Raw genomic sequence first — 15,130 nt, 5'->3', positions numbered from 1 at the left:
TACCTGTCTGTGCCTTGTATTGTTCATGATTATTGTACTTGTCTATGTATGCCCCCCCTTTTTCACATGTAAAGTTCCATGGAATAAATGACGCTGTAATAATAGATAATAATAATAAATAATAGTGTCCTGTTCTCATCCATTTTGTGGATAAGACCCATTAAAGCCTATAACAGTAGCTGATCCATTGCGGTCAATGGATAAATGTGTTCAGGGTTCCTGCTTTAGTGAAAAAAGTGAATGAGAAAGTGATGCAAAACAGATGACAAGAGAGATATAAAAATGGAAACAAATGTGTGAATATAACGTAACTGTGTCTCCTTTTAGAATCCTACCTGGTTTTAGCTTTAAAGGGAATCTGTCAGCCCACACTTAGGCGAGCTTTACATGATGTCGAGCGCGATAGCACCTGCCCCCGTCGCACATGCGATATGTGTTGATCGCTGCGGTAGCAAACATTATCGCTACGGTAGCTTCACACGCACATACCTGGTCGGCGACATCGCTGTGACCGCCGAACAATATCTCCTTCAAGGGGGAGGTGCGTTCGGCATCACAGTGACGTCACCGCGACGTCACTAAGCGGCCGGCCAATAGAAGCGGAGGGGCAGAGATGAGCGGAACATAACATCTTGCCCACACCTCCTTCCTTCCGTATTGTCGGTGGAGGCAGGTAAGGAGATGTTTGTCGTTCCTGCGGTGTCACACACAGCCATGTGTGCTGCCGCAGAAACGACAAACAACATCGTACCGGCAGAAGCAGCGATATTATGAAAAGGAGCGACGTGTCACCGATCAACAATTTTTGCCGTTTTTGCGATCGGTGATCGTCGCTCCTAGGTTTTACACGCTGCGATGTCGGTAACGGCGCTGGATGTGCGTCAATAACGACATGATCCCGACGATATATCGTTACCGATGTCGCAACATTTAAAGCCCGCTTTAGTGTAAATTGAGCACATAGCCTTCAGAGAACATTCTCTGTAGACAGTGCTTCCTTCAGGCAAGGCCGTGCTGTAAAGTACCAGGAAAGTAGGTGGGTAATATGGAAAACAATTGGGGGGAACGGTGCCCTGAGCCTCTTGGCCGCACCAATGGTGCTCTGAGCAGCCTAAGCAAATGTGTTACGTTTAGTTTCTGCAGAACGGAGGCAGTGATTAAAATAATAAAGGTCAGAATCATAAAATTCTCATATACGGGAAATTTTATAACAAGATTATATAGCTAACATGGATTTTAAAAAAGGGAAACCAGCCTCATCAGGTCTAATATATGCAGTTTGTATTGTACTGAGAAATCAGCATTAAATGTTGCTAATCGACATTGAAGACTTGCTTTCCCTGCACTGTACAGACAACATTTTAAAGGTAACCTGTCACCACTTTTTTTGGCTATAAGCTGCGGCCACCACCAACGGGCTCTTATATACAGCATTCTAACATGCTGTATATAAGAGCCGAGGCCGCTGTGAGAACATAAAAAACACTTTATAATACTTACCTAACGGTCATGCTGCGGTGGAGTTGGGTCATGGAGGCGTCTCCGTTGTCTGGTGCCGGTGCCGCCTCTTTCGGCCATCTTCGTCCTCCTTCTTCTGAAGCCACGGCTTCAGAAGAAGGAGGACGACGATGGCCGAAAGAGGCGGCGCCGGTACCGGAGAACGGAGACGCCTCCGTGACCCAACTCCACCGCAGCGCCACCTCCTAGGTAAGTATTATAAAGTGTTTTTTATGTTCTCACAGCGGCCTGGGCTCTTATATACAGCATGTTAGAATGCTGTATATAAGAGCCCGTTGGTGGTGGCCGCAGCTTATAGCCAAAAAAAGTGGTGACAGGTTCCCTTTAAACCTCAGTCAGATCCCTGAATATCTAATAAGGTCCTTAGTTCTTTGTCGCATCAAATACACCTTAATGCTGTAATGCTTTCTTATTGCAGGTGGATTTGGCAACAGGCTTAGCCATAGAAGAAGCATGCTATGCTCAGGTAGGCATTTGTGCTTGATCACATTACTTTATAACGTAAAATGAAGATCATCACAGACATAGAAATAGTAGCACAATAGAAAAAAGTAAAACATGCGCTGCATAAGAGGGGATAAAGAGGACAGCACAATCTAACTGGTTCCGACCAGCAACAAAAATATGTGTCACAGCTGCACCCCAGCTCCCAATCTGCGTTGTATACAGTATTTTTGTGTGGTTGATCTTGCATGCACTGTAAATGCGCCTGAGAGATCAGCGGTAAGAGCAGGGCTGAATTACTTAGCTCTGCCCATCCTCATCTGCCGTTTCTTGCAGTGTAACCCTCTACATGCTATTGCTGGTGTTATGGTAGGATGCCTAACGATGGCTGCATCTTATTACTTCTATTAGACCCCGCCTGTCAGTTTTTATATGACAGATCAAGCTCAATAAAGTTCATGTTCCTCAATTGGACTAAAATGAAAAGTAAAGGAAAATTAATAATAAACAGTAAAGTATAAAAGAACAAGAAAACCTGTTTTCCCTTTAAAAAAAAATACGTTATAGTGTAAAAATATAAAAAAAGAAAAAAAACTGCACATCATTGGTATCGCTGCATTCCTAATGGCTGGATCAATTTATTAAAATGATTATTTACTGTGCCTGGTGAAAGCTGGAAAAAAATAATAAAAAAGGCTAGAATTGGTGTTTTTACTTTTCCCACCTCTGGGGAAAAAAAAACAAAGTTGGATAAAAAAAAACTCACCAAATGCTCAGCGTATGCACATGGCCTTACAAATACTGAGGTAAAAAACTCACCAAATGCTCAGCGTATGCACATGGCCTTACAAATACTGAGGTAAAAAACTCACCAAATGCTCAGCGTATGCACATGACCTTACAAATGCTGAGGTAAAAATAACCTCACCTAATACTCAGCGTGTGCACATGGCCTTACAAATACCGAGATACAAAAACTCAATTTGTGTACCTGGCCTAAGAATGCTTTCAAAAATAGAAATTATAATTGTTTATTTTGATCATTAAAATGCAAAATCAATGAACAAAAGAGAAATTTATATTACATCAATACTTGTTGTGTCTACTCTTTGTCTTAAAAACAGCATAAAAAAATAAATCTATTCTTCTCACAGTTTTTGATGGAACTGAACAGGGAGGTTGTTCCAAACATCTTGGAAAACTAACCACAGATCATCTGTGAATATAGCCTTGTATGAAGTCGTTCAACCTCTTCAAGTAGTCCCAGACAAAGTCAATGCTGTTGAGATCAGGGCTCTGTGGGGGCTATATAATTACTTCCAGGATTCTTTGTTCTTCCTTATACTTAAATTAATTCTTATTGACATTGACTGTATGCTTGGGTTCATTGTCCTGCTGCAGAATAAATTTGGAGTAAATCAAACAACACCCTGATGGTATATGCATAAGTATCAATAGCAAAACTAGAGTCCGACAGACCCCAGTGTAAAATTTGGACCTATGCTCCCACCTGCATGTTGGTCAGATGTTTGAGCCATTTAAGCATGCTAAATCCTATAAACACATATGTATTGTCCCCCCCCCCAATAATGTATTAATGTCACTCATCTTGGGCCCCTTCCAGTATTGATGTACCCCATCCTGCCTCTTCAGTAAAAATGTTTCCCATCCTTTGCCCCCATCCTGGTTGCGGCGTTTCAGAGAAAAACATACTTAAATAGTCACCAGGGACCAAACAGCACTGCAGACTACATGGACAGATGAGTCTCCAGCGGCTTCTCCCCACCCGTTGTCCTGAATTGACAGGTCTCTGTCTACATGCGCATGCAGCTAGATACCAGTCACTCACTCTCAGCAGGTACAGAGAAGCTGCAGGTGACCCACCTGTCTGACTAGTCTGCTTGCAGCCTGGTCTTTGGTGTCTATTAAGAGTATATTGTTCTCCGAAACGCTGCACCTTTTCAGAATCAATCATAAGTGGCTGGGATAATAAAACCCTTGGCTAATACATGTTGAACACAGTATGGACGCCATATATCAGCTGTCAGGTTCTCTTTAATCCTTACCAAATTTCCAACATTTGCTGAACTGGAGCATCAAACTTGCAAGAAACCTCCACAATACTTACTATTACCTGTAAACACTTATTATATTGTTGTTCTTCAGCCCCTTGGAAAACAATTTGATTCTGTTACAGACAAATATTTCAAAATTTGACTCCTCAGTCCAGAGAACCTGCTGCATTTTTCTATACCCTAGTTCCTTCAGTCTTCTACTATTTTGTATATAGTTGAGTCACTTTGGCTTGTTTCCCTGTCAATGGTATTGCATTTTGGTGGCAATTCTTCCACAAAGACCACTTTTGGCCAGACATTTATGAACAGTAGATGGATATGATGGGGTCTCACTGCTTGTAGGCCAGTTCTGAGCGGATGGCTTTGCTAGATATCTTTCACATGCTGTACTAAGTTTCCTTTGTTGACCACTACATCTATGATCCTTAAGAATACTTTTGGATAGACTTCTACGAACAGTGGATGCATGTGGCTTGGTCCCAGTGGTTGCTGCCAGTTCTGAGCTGAAGTCCCTTATGGACCTTCTGATTTTGGAGGGAAGGAAGCATGATGTGTCTTTCATCTGTTGCTAGCTGGACCTACAGTTCTCAATGTTGCCCATTTTTGGTAATAATTAAAAGAAAACCGAGAACATTTTGAAACCTTAGTCTGCTTAGAATTCTTTGCTTGGGAGAGACCTTGATGATGCAGTATAACTTCCTTGTGTCTTATTGCTGTGCTGGCTGTTCTTGCCATAGTGTATGACTTGTGGCATGAAACAGTCTTCCACAATCTCACTTTTCCTCATCCAATTTTAAGCCTTATTTACAGCTATTTCAGTTAGTGTCTCTGTTTTAACCTACACCTGAAATGTTGATCATTATCACCTGTTTGGTGTAATTGGTTACCCATACACCTCACTATATTCCTACAAAATTCTTGACTTTGGACAAGTATACCTGGAATAATTATTGCTGTTTTAATGTCAAAGGTTAGTCATCCCAAATATTAATTTGATTTAGATTTCTATTTTGTTCATTCACTTTGCATTTTGTTTTGAAAAAATAAAGTAATACAATTTCTACTTTTTAAAGCATTCTTTGTTTGAGGCATTCTTCCACGCACACTTAAACCATTTTTACAATACACTTTACGTTTCTACAATACTATGTGTGTATTTATGTATGTATGTATGTTTGTACAGCAGGTGAAATAAGTATTGAACAAGTCACTAAATTTCTTAGTAATTATATTTCTAAAGATGCTATTGACTTGAATATCTCACCAGATGTTGGTAACAACCTATCCAATTAACACTGGCAAAGAAATCAAACCATAGATGTCAGTAAATTTAGTGATTTGTAATAATGAGAAATGACAAAGAGAAGAAAGTAATGGATACATCCTGACACCAGCTGAAATGTATTATTAATTAGAAAGATATCCTGTCACTTAGTGAAAAATAATCAGTTGATTAAACTGATGGCCTATAAAAAGGTGTCTCATTACCAAAGTGCCACACAAGTAACATCTTATGATGAGTAAAATCAGTGAGCTGACTCAAAACCTTGCAACATTATTGTCGCAAAACATACATACGGAAACATAAGATTCCAGTGAGTACTCTTGGGGCTATAATCCAGAAGTGCAAAAAAACATAATTTGACCATAAGTCAGGTGTTCCCGCAAGATTTCAGATAAAGGAGTGAAAAGAACTATCAGAAGGGTTGTCCAAGAGCCAATAACCATCTGTGGAAAGCTACAGAAAGTCCTGGAATCAGCAGGTACAATTATTTCAAAGAAAACAAAAGTAAAGTACTCAACCTCCATTGGCTCTATGCATGCTCACCATGCAAGACTATTGCTGAACAAGAAACATGTTCAATTGTATTTAAAGTTTGCTCAACAACATTTAGACACACCTGTGAAATACTGAGAGAACACAGTCTGGTCAGATGAAACCAAAATTAATCTCTTTGGATGCCATAATCACACTATGTTTGGAAGCCAAAGGCAGATCACCCCAAAAACACCATACCACTGTGAAGTTTGGAGGTCAGAACATCATGGTGTGGGACTGTTTTTCAGTAAGTAGCACTGGCAAACTTCATATAATAGGGAGGCACGGTGGCTCAGTGGTTAGCACTGCAGTCTTGCAACGCTGGGGTCCTGGGTTCAAATCCCACCAAGGACAACATCTGCAAGCAGTTTGTATGTTCTCCCTGTGTTTGCGTGGGTTTCCTCCGGGTTCTCCAGTTTCCTCCCACACTCAAAAGGCATACAGTTAGGGACTGTGAGCCCTAATGGAGACAGTGTTGCCAATGTATGTAAAGCGCTTTCGAATTAATAGCGCTATATTAAACGAATAAAAATAAATATATATATATATATATATATATATTTGATAGAAGATAACACAGACATTCTTGATAAAAATCTGCAGCTATTGACCAGGATGATAAACATGAAATGAGGGTGGATATTTTAGCAAGACAGTGATCTTAGACACACAGCCAAGGAAACTCTCCGGTGTACCGCAAGTGCAGTGCGATTTTTCACTCGCCCCATACACTTGAATGGGTGAGAGAGAAAAAGTCTCACATTACAATCGCAGCATGCTGCGATTGTTTTCTCGGTCCGATTAGGGCTGAGAAAATAATCACTCGTGTGCTGACACACAGGCTAATATTGGTCCGAGTGGAATGCGATTTTTTTATCGCACTCCACTCGCACCGATTTTCATGCCGTGTGGCTTAGGCCTTAAACGCACTCTAACCTTTTCCAGGGACCTTATTGTGACCTTCACTAAACTTTTGAATTAACATGTCCAGCTGTTCAATGTTTCAGCACTTTTTGCACAGCTGTTCTTTTATAAGGAGGTTAATGGTAAAATTCACAACAGGTGATCCATGAATCGCTCAAAAATTTCGAAGCTTAATTAGAATTGGTATTTCAACAGTCATATTCTTCATGCTGTTAACATTTTGACATCATGACACCGAGACGACACCTAACAACTGATCAACAGTACTCCGCCATTGCGAGGCTTCAAAAAGAATGTTCAGACGAAAGAGGTCACTGAGCTTAGTGTCACAGGGTGTCATCATCAGGTTGCTACAAAGTTACAGAGACTGGAAGAGTCACGGAAAGGCATAGAAGTGGACGTTCTTTGGTCACATCCAACAATGATGACCACTTCATTGAAAACAGTGTATTTCGGAATCGGATGAAAAATGCTACACAACTCCAATCACATTTAAGGGAGGTAAGTGGCACGCAAGTGTCACGTCAAATCATTCAAAGCCATTTACATCAGCGTGGTCTGCGTGCTAGAGGACCTGCAAGAGTACCTAACCACATCACTAGGCACGGGAGCAGCAACACTGGACAATGGACCTCTGGGTCTCAGGGCTGTTCACTCATGAAAGTCAATTCACGCTCCTCAGAAATGATGGCCGCCAATAATGTTGGAGACCTCAAGGAGAGCGTTATGCATCAGCCACTGTTGTCACCAGACGAGCCTTTGTTGGTGGTGGTACAGTGTGGGCAAGTGTGTTGTCAATACAGATTGCCCACACTTTGGGAATGATACAGTGACAAGCCCCTACTACTTGAATAACATCATTAATCCAGTCATTGTGCCTCTGCATGAACAACACAGGCCTAATTTTATCTTCATGGACGACAGTGCTCCATGCCATCGTGGTCGCATCATTAAGGAATGGCGGCTGGAGACTGGGTACTTCAAATGGAGTGACCTGCATTTTCTCCAGACCTGAATCCCATAGAAAACTTATGGAATCATCTGAGTTACCGTGTATAGGCTCAGAATTCTGTACCCCAGAACCTCAATGACCTGAGGGCCTGCCTTCAAGAAGAATGGGATGCCAAGGCTCAGGAGAATAACTCCACTTGTGAACAGCATGGAATGTTTATAGGTCATTTTTTTAAACATTCTTAATAGTGAGAAGTATTATACAGGGATGGTTAGGTAGGGAATTTGGGCATATTGGTATAAATACCACTGGGTTGGAGGCATAGAAGACCTGACAGGTTCCTTTCAAGACTAAATAGATGTCACGGCTCGGACTGGGGAAGGTCCGGCGTGAATCCAAACAAATGACTTAACAGGTGTAACACCATGACAAACAAGGGGTACACCGGGGACACTTTAACAACGATGAGTCCTTGCACTAGTGAAAGGGAAGGTGGACACCTTCACTTACCTACTACTCTACCCTGCACTCCTAACCAGTCCCTATACAGGTTCCTCACCTGCCACCAAGCAGGAACCTGAAACCCTGAGTTACCCTACAATAGTCCTGGCAAGGGAGTGGGTAGGTATTGATCACTAGTCCTACCGCTGCACTGAAACAACACACCAGGGAAGAAAAACAGACAAGTGGAAAACAACAACAAAATGCTGCAGTCAGACCCAAGACTGCAACCACCAAAGCAATTACAAGAGAGGGCTGAACCATCTCCTTTCATTTCCAGGCCAAGCATCCAAATTAATGAGAATAACAGTCACCCTCTGCTGGTAGCAGATGGTATGTAAAGCGACTGGGAGTGGTCCAAACCTGAAACACCTGAAATCGTAATGAGACTGCTTGCTGGCAGGGAATACTGATATTAACCCTCTCTTCTCCAAAGGAAAAGAAATACATTTAAATATCAGTCTCACAAGGAAACGTGAGACTCAGAGCATGTCACTAAACTCTAATAGCAGAGAGACGTCCATGACAGTACCCCCCTTTAATGAGAGTTCTCCGAACTCTCAAGATGGAATTCATATGACTGGCTGTTCACCTCCAATGTGAAAAAACTCCTATGTCTACCAGAAACGCAAGCAGGCCCTGAAGACATCACACATCTCCTAAGCGCCGACCTGCGGAAAATGTTATTGGTGTTAAGTCTCAGGGGTAGCTCCAGCCGCACAGCCGTAGAACTGATAATTTCCACAACACAATATGGACCCAGCCTCCCAGAACTCCGGATGCACAATTCCACATGATGTTAGGAGTGGACACCATACGAAGTCATTCACACATATGTCCAGACCTGGATGTTTATTTCCATGCAAGCATTTGGAAAACGGCACTCTCACAGAAAGACCCACAACACAGGTATCAACTTCTGACTGCATAGCTATACACTCAGGAAGCATGACCACCCCCCCCTCTCACCACCTCTCCAGGGAGGACACCGAGGCCTATGATTCACTTGCGGAGTGGGAAGATACACTGCTTATCTCCAATTTAGGCTCAGAGACCCCGGAAGACAAGACCAATGTAATGGAGTGTCATCCTTCACACGGCCAGGGGGGAATGGTTTTTCAGATGGAATAACGCGTTGGGGTATACGTGGAAAAAACGACTTTTTAACTTTACATTCAGGGTAAACCTGAGGAGTGGGAAGGATATCTGCTCTTTGGCCTGGAAAATTTTTAACCTGCAAAGAGGACAAAACGGAGGAAACATACATACACTGGTCACCATCCTCAATACGACCAGGGGAATGTGCTTCCTTACAGATGGTACACTTTTGGGATTAGATGGACAAACCACTATGTATTAACCCTAAGACCACAGTAAAAGCATGCCCCCATCCCATGGTGAACCACAGGTGGCCTAGTGTGAGGGGAGACACCCTCCACCTGCATGGTTTTGTTCAGATGCACCTCTGGGACCTCCTCTCGAGTAGGAACTACAGGAAACCGGGTCATAGTTGGTCTCTCCCTGAGGCGTCTATTCACCCTTATAGCTTGGGACATAGCGGCGTCCAATGACTGTGGAGCAGCATAATAGACCAGAGAATCCCTCAGACAAACCTTGAAAAAACTCCTGAGAGCCGGATCGTTCCATTGGGTGTCTGTGGCCCATCTCCGGTATTCAGGGCAATACTCCTCAGCCGGCCATGCCCCCTGCTGGAGACTACGTAGAATAGATTTCACAAGGGAGAGGAAATACATTTAAATAGCAGATTCTCAGAAGGAAAATTGAGACTCAGAACCAGAACCTGTCACAAAACTCTAATAGCAGAGAGATGTTCGTGACAATAGACTTCTCCTTAAAGGGTTAACTACAGTGCCATTGTCTGTATTGTTATTAGAAATGGATACTTTGCTAGTATTTCCCATGAAATGTAATCATTTGTGTCCAGATAGTGTTCTTTGGAAATGATGTTGCAACTAAACATTACATAAATGAATACATTTATAATGTTTTTCCCATTGACACATTTAGTTTATTAACGCCCACAAGATAGCAGTATCAAGGTAATATCTGATAAGAAGCTCAGTGACATTTTCTTTCTTCAGAACTTGAATATTTGAAAGAACTGGATATTTGTGTTTGACATTTCCCGATTTGATTAGATGCAGTGGTGTTCTTAATTGTTTTGTTTCTTGTTTGTTTATTTTCTCCTGAGGAAGGAGTTATTGTTTTTAAAATGTGAAGCCTCCCACACAAAAATCAGCAAATGGTGTTTATGCAAGTTAGCTAAATTTAGGATTCCTAAACAGCCGCACTTTAATTTCAGCTTTCATTTCATGCTACGCACCATATGCATTGCTGTTGTTTACAGAAGTAAAATATGTGCAATTTTATCACGAGTGGCATTTTATTTCATTTTTGCTGCTTGTCGCTTTGTCAGCAGTCACTCAAAGTGGTATACCGAGACAGTTACATTATTAAAGATCTTATTTTTGACAGCAGCACAGAACATACAGACTTATGTGTCCGTCTTCTTTTGTGACATGTTTGTGTGTATGTGTATATATATATATATATATATATATATATATATATATATATATATATATATATATATATATATACATATATATATATATATATAAAACAGAGGACACAAAGAGTCAATTGAAATAGGTGCATGATAAACTATAGCATTAGCGATATAAGTGTACAAAATACATAGTAATATTTGCACCAAGATATAGGACAAGATAAGGACAATCGCAAAAATAACCAGAAAGAAAAAGAAAAAACGACCAAACGTCCAAAATTTAAGAATGAGGTATTTATTGTGCCAAAGGAGAAGGAAAAAGGTGACAAAATGTGGCGGATATAGCAATAACCACCTGGGTATAATTGGTACAGAAAGGCATTTACATTAGCAATGATAAAGAACTTACATGAATAACATACGGTATTAGCCAACAAAGGTAAATGCTTGACCACTTTACCACAGACCATGAATGTAAAGGAAAAAGAGAAGACCAGAGACTGAAAATGCCCAAAAAGGAGGGCTAGAATATAGTCAGGGAGTATAATTAGATCATATACAGCAATCTGCGGTGAGGGAGGGGATATCAGACTGTACCTTGCAATACAGGACCCAGGGGTGAGCGTCTACCCGACGCACGGCGTTTCGGTGGAAACCTTCGTCAGGGGGCGGTGACAAAGAGTGAAGGAACAGGAGGGATTAAAAAGGCTGAGTGGCAAATGATATCGTGCCATGTCAACATATCAACTAGCTGTGCGTCATTAATGACGCATGCGCAGCCGCAACCAACACAGGACCTGGACGGACGCCGCATCATGGAAACGGAGAATGAGTCACGTGGGATTCACGAGACCCTATCCCGAACCATAAAGATACGGCAAGCCGCATGGGTCCCGGGCGCCGAGGCGACGCATGCATACAGACGGGCAGAGAGTCAATAGAGACGTATATTATAATGTTAATATGGCTTTGTATGTGACCGTTCTAGATAAAACTTACACACTTATATTAGAGATTACTTGATACTGCTTCTGGAAGGTAGTTTGTTAAAACTCATACCCAATTCTGTGATGAACCTTATCTCTCTGAAATGTCAAACTGGAAAGAAATGTATAAGGTAGGATTTGATGGAGACTTGCAGAAATTGATACTCATTTTGGTTCTGATTTTTGGCTGTGAAACAAAGACGCAGGAACATTTAGTACAATTACAGAGCACTTTTACTGGTATATTCCTGAGACAGCATGTACATTTAGATATTGCTACAACATGATGCTAGTAATATTCTTCAATCTCTGCATGACATAAACCAGACATTTTTCAAAAGATAGTCTGAGCATAGACTAAAGGGGTAATTTAGGACAATTTTATTTTTTTACATTGGGGCGAAGAACTAACTGACATGTAAGCTGCTAACCACCTGCATGTTGTATCTGGTGCCAGCTCACAGCGTTCACTGACCACTCCTGCTGTGGAATCTGCCATTTCACATCCACAAAGCTCGCTCTTTCTCTTACGTGCTTCTGCTGTTTCACGTTGACAGAGCAGCTTTTCTCTTCCGGACTTCTGCTGTTTCATGTCAACAGAGTAGCTTTTTCTTTTCCAGGCTCCTCTGCCAATGGTATGTGACTGCCAACGTCACGCTGATTGAGAGTTTGCTCCCCGTAGTTAGGCATTGAGGAGCTGGATGTCAATCATCATGACAATGGCAGTTATGCCCCATCAACAGAATTGAAGAGAAGCTGTTGATCTGTAGACTTCATGTCAGCAGATTCCAGCCTTGCTGAAGCATCCCCAGATAATCACCGATCCTCCACCAAATTTCACAGTGGGTGCAAGACACTGTGGCTTGTACGCTTCTCCAGGTCTCCATCTAACCATTAGATGACCAGGTGTTGGGCAAAGCTGAACATTAGACTCATCAGAGAAGATTACCTTACTCCAGTCCTCTATCGTCCAATTGGGTGCTTCAGTCAGTCAGTGGCTTTAGCAGTAAAGAATACGTCACCACTGCAGCTAATGATTGGCTTTAGCTGTAATATGTTTTTATAATAGTCTGGAAAAGGAAGCTCAGTGAGTGGCAGGGGACTTTTTAGTTTTACAAAGAAGTTTGGTAGTTTTACAAAGAAGTAGCGGGATACCTGGAACTTGGTCAGCACTACAGAGGAATGGTGGATCAGCAAATGGATATACACTACTTTTTTGTTTTCAGACACTGTTGGGCTCTTTTATAAGTGGAGGATAACGCTGCAATGAATCACCATACTTTGCCTATTAGAACAGCCCTTGACTCACCTGAAAGAGATGCTTTGGGGTTGTGGGTTGTGATTGAAAGATCTGCCCCTCTATAGACATGGGAACATTCTACAAAACGAGAGCTAGAGATTGGAGGCACGAATGTTTCCACATGCTATTATGTGTTCCAGATGCCAGATGGTCATACCAAGCATTCACATATTCATGACATGTAATACATAAGGGACAAGTACATTATGAGCAGCTTTTTTTTTTAAGTTACATTCTTTTCTTCCTTTTAATATTACATTTGTTTTGTTCTTTTTATACAGGTTATTCCAACAAAGGATAGGCTTGAAGGCTTACTAGCATTTAAGGAAAAAAGGCCTCCACGTTTCAAAGGAGAATAAGAAAGCACGGCAGTGCCTTTCCCAAGAGTAGGATAGAAAAGGGAGCGTCATGGGGACCTTCTTTCTGTTTCTTGCCTTCGTTTGTGGAATTTCACAACCATGGAAATTGAAGTAAATATTGCAAACATTACGGCATCTGGAATATGCCCATACATGTACCTGTTTGAAGTATGTGTTTCAGATCATTTTGATAGTCGCTGAGAGCCTGTGCCTACATGCACTGTCACTCATTTGCCTGTTCTAAGTTACTTGAAATGTGAGAGACTTCTGCAGCAAACACTAGTATGTTTCGGAGCTACACACAATGGCAAGCTTTTGTTTTTTTTTTATTTGCTTTAGCAGCATTGTAAGTAATCAAACTATGTACACCTAGAATGTCAAATTAATGTGAAATAAAGCCATACAGATGACTACTCATATCAATGACCATGCATTTTCAGCAAAGAACGCAATCTGATGTATGAACCAATAAAACTGTTATACTGGAAGGTGTGGCGTTGTGGATTATATACAATGTAGCTCATGGTTAAATATTCAATTAGTAAAAACAGTCCTGGAGATTGAATATTGTATGTGCACTGTGACTTTGTGTTTTAATTTTAACTACTTGTGTCCTACTCAAAAAAGGGGTGGGACTTTTATGGGGAGGGCATGGTTTCCTTGAAAGGGGACATGGCTTAAAATGCACCAATCTGTGACTAAATTTTGCTAAAAGTGTCTAGAAAGGCAGCATTCTGATAGTCTAATATGAATAACATAATGTTGCCTCATTTTCAAACTGTCAGCCTTAGTTCACATTTGTCTATATATTTAGGTAGGAATAGTAATGCTAGAGATAAACTGTACCATTGGCCTGTCCTGTGACCAGAGTTCACTATGTGTTGCTACAGTGCAGTGTAATACAAGTGAATGACATTGCATTCAAATTGTCTCTTCAGGGAGGAAGGAGGCAAACTCTAGTGCCACCTATTGGAAGTAGCAATCTTAAAATCAAAAGTGACTCTCCAACGAGCCTTTTCACATGACCTAGGATTTATGCCAGATCAGAACCTCAATTTGCAGACACGGTGTTTCGGGATGATTGTCCCTTGTCAGTACAAAGTATTACCTGGCTGAATGAGAAGCTCTACTGGGGTCTCAGGAGCATTGAAGCAATAAGACTCCTCACCACTTTGTATCAGATACTTTGATATACCATGTACACCTGATAAAGAGACCTAACCAATCTTCAAAGCTTGCTTTGTAACATCATTTATTTTATTTTGTTACTCATTATAAAGTATCGTAAATATAAGATTATTTTGTTTCTCGCACAGAGCTCAATCTGTTTATGATGAACAGATACACATATATCAGAGTCCTGCATTCATTTATCTGACCAAATCGACACAGTTGTGCTTTTTGTTTTTTTTGTGGTACTATCAGAAGGCTGCAGTTGTATATTTCAGACTACAGATTTCAATAACAGACGAAGTGGAGGAAAGCTTGACACGCCCAATGGAATAGGACACCACACATCCATGGAGTGCAACGATATGAAGTCCACCAGGTGGATTATAACTTGAATAGAAGGAAAAGATATCGGCACATCCAACGTAAAATAATTTCTTTCTTTATTTTCACATGGTATTAAAGTCCATCCATATTTAGAAGACCCTGACGCGTTTTCGACGCAAAAGAGCATCCTTAATCAAAGCCTATGATTAACCCCTTCAGCCCCCG

General features: G+C 41.2%; 1 protein-coding gene across 1 annotated transcript in view; it reads left to right on the top strand.

The window, feature by feature from the left end:
• Window positions 1-13,896, top strand: part of AUH (AU RNA binding methylglutaconyl-CoA hydratase) — a 337,001-nt gene extending 323,105 nt beyond the window's left edge. The window contains exons 9-10 of the mRNA XM_075340685.1: window positions 1,937-1,984; window positions 13,331-13,896. Coding sequence (XP_075196800.1) covers window positions 1,937-1,984; window positions 13,331-13,408 — 126 coding nt within the window. The 3' untranslated portion in view covers window positions 13,409-13,896. The remainder of the gene's footprint in view (window positions 1-1,936; window positions 1,985-13,330) is intronic.
• The last annotated feature ends 1,234 nt before the right edge of the window (window positions 13,897-15,130 follow it).

The sequence above is a fragment of the Anomaloglossus baeobatrachus genome, chromosome 1 (genome assembly GCF_048569485.1).
Source record: "Anomaloglossus baeobatrachus isolate aAnoBae1 chromosome 1, aAnoBae1.hap1, whole genome shotgun sequence".
Lineage (NCBI taxonomy): Eukaryota > Metazoa > Chordata > Amphibia > Anura > Aromobatidae > Anomaloglossus > Anomaloglossus baeobatrachus.
This window is presented reverse-complemented; position numbering and strand designations above follow the sequence as displayed.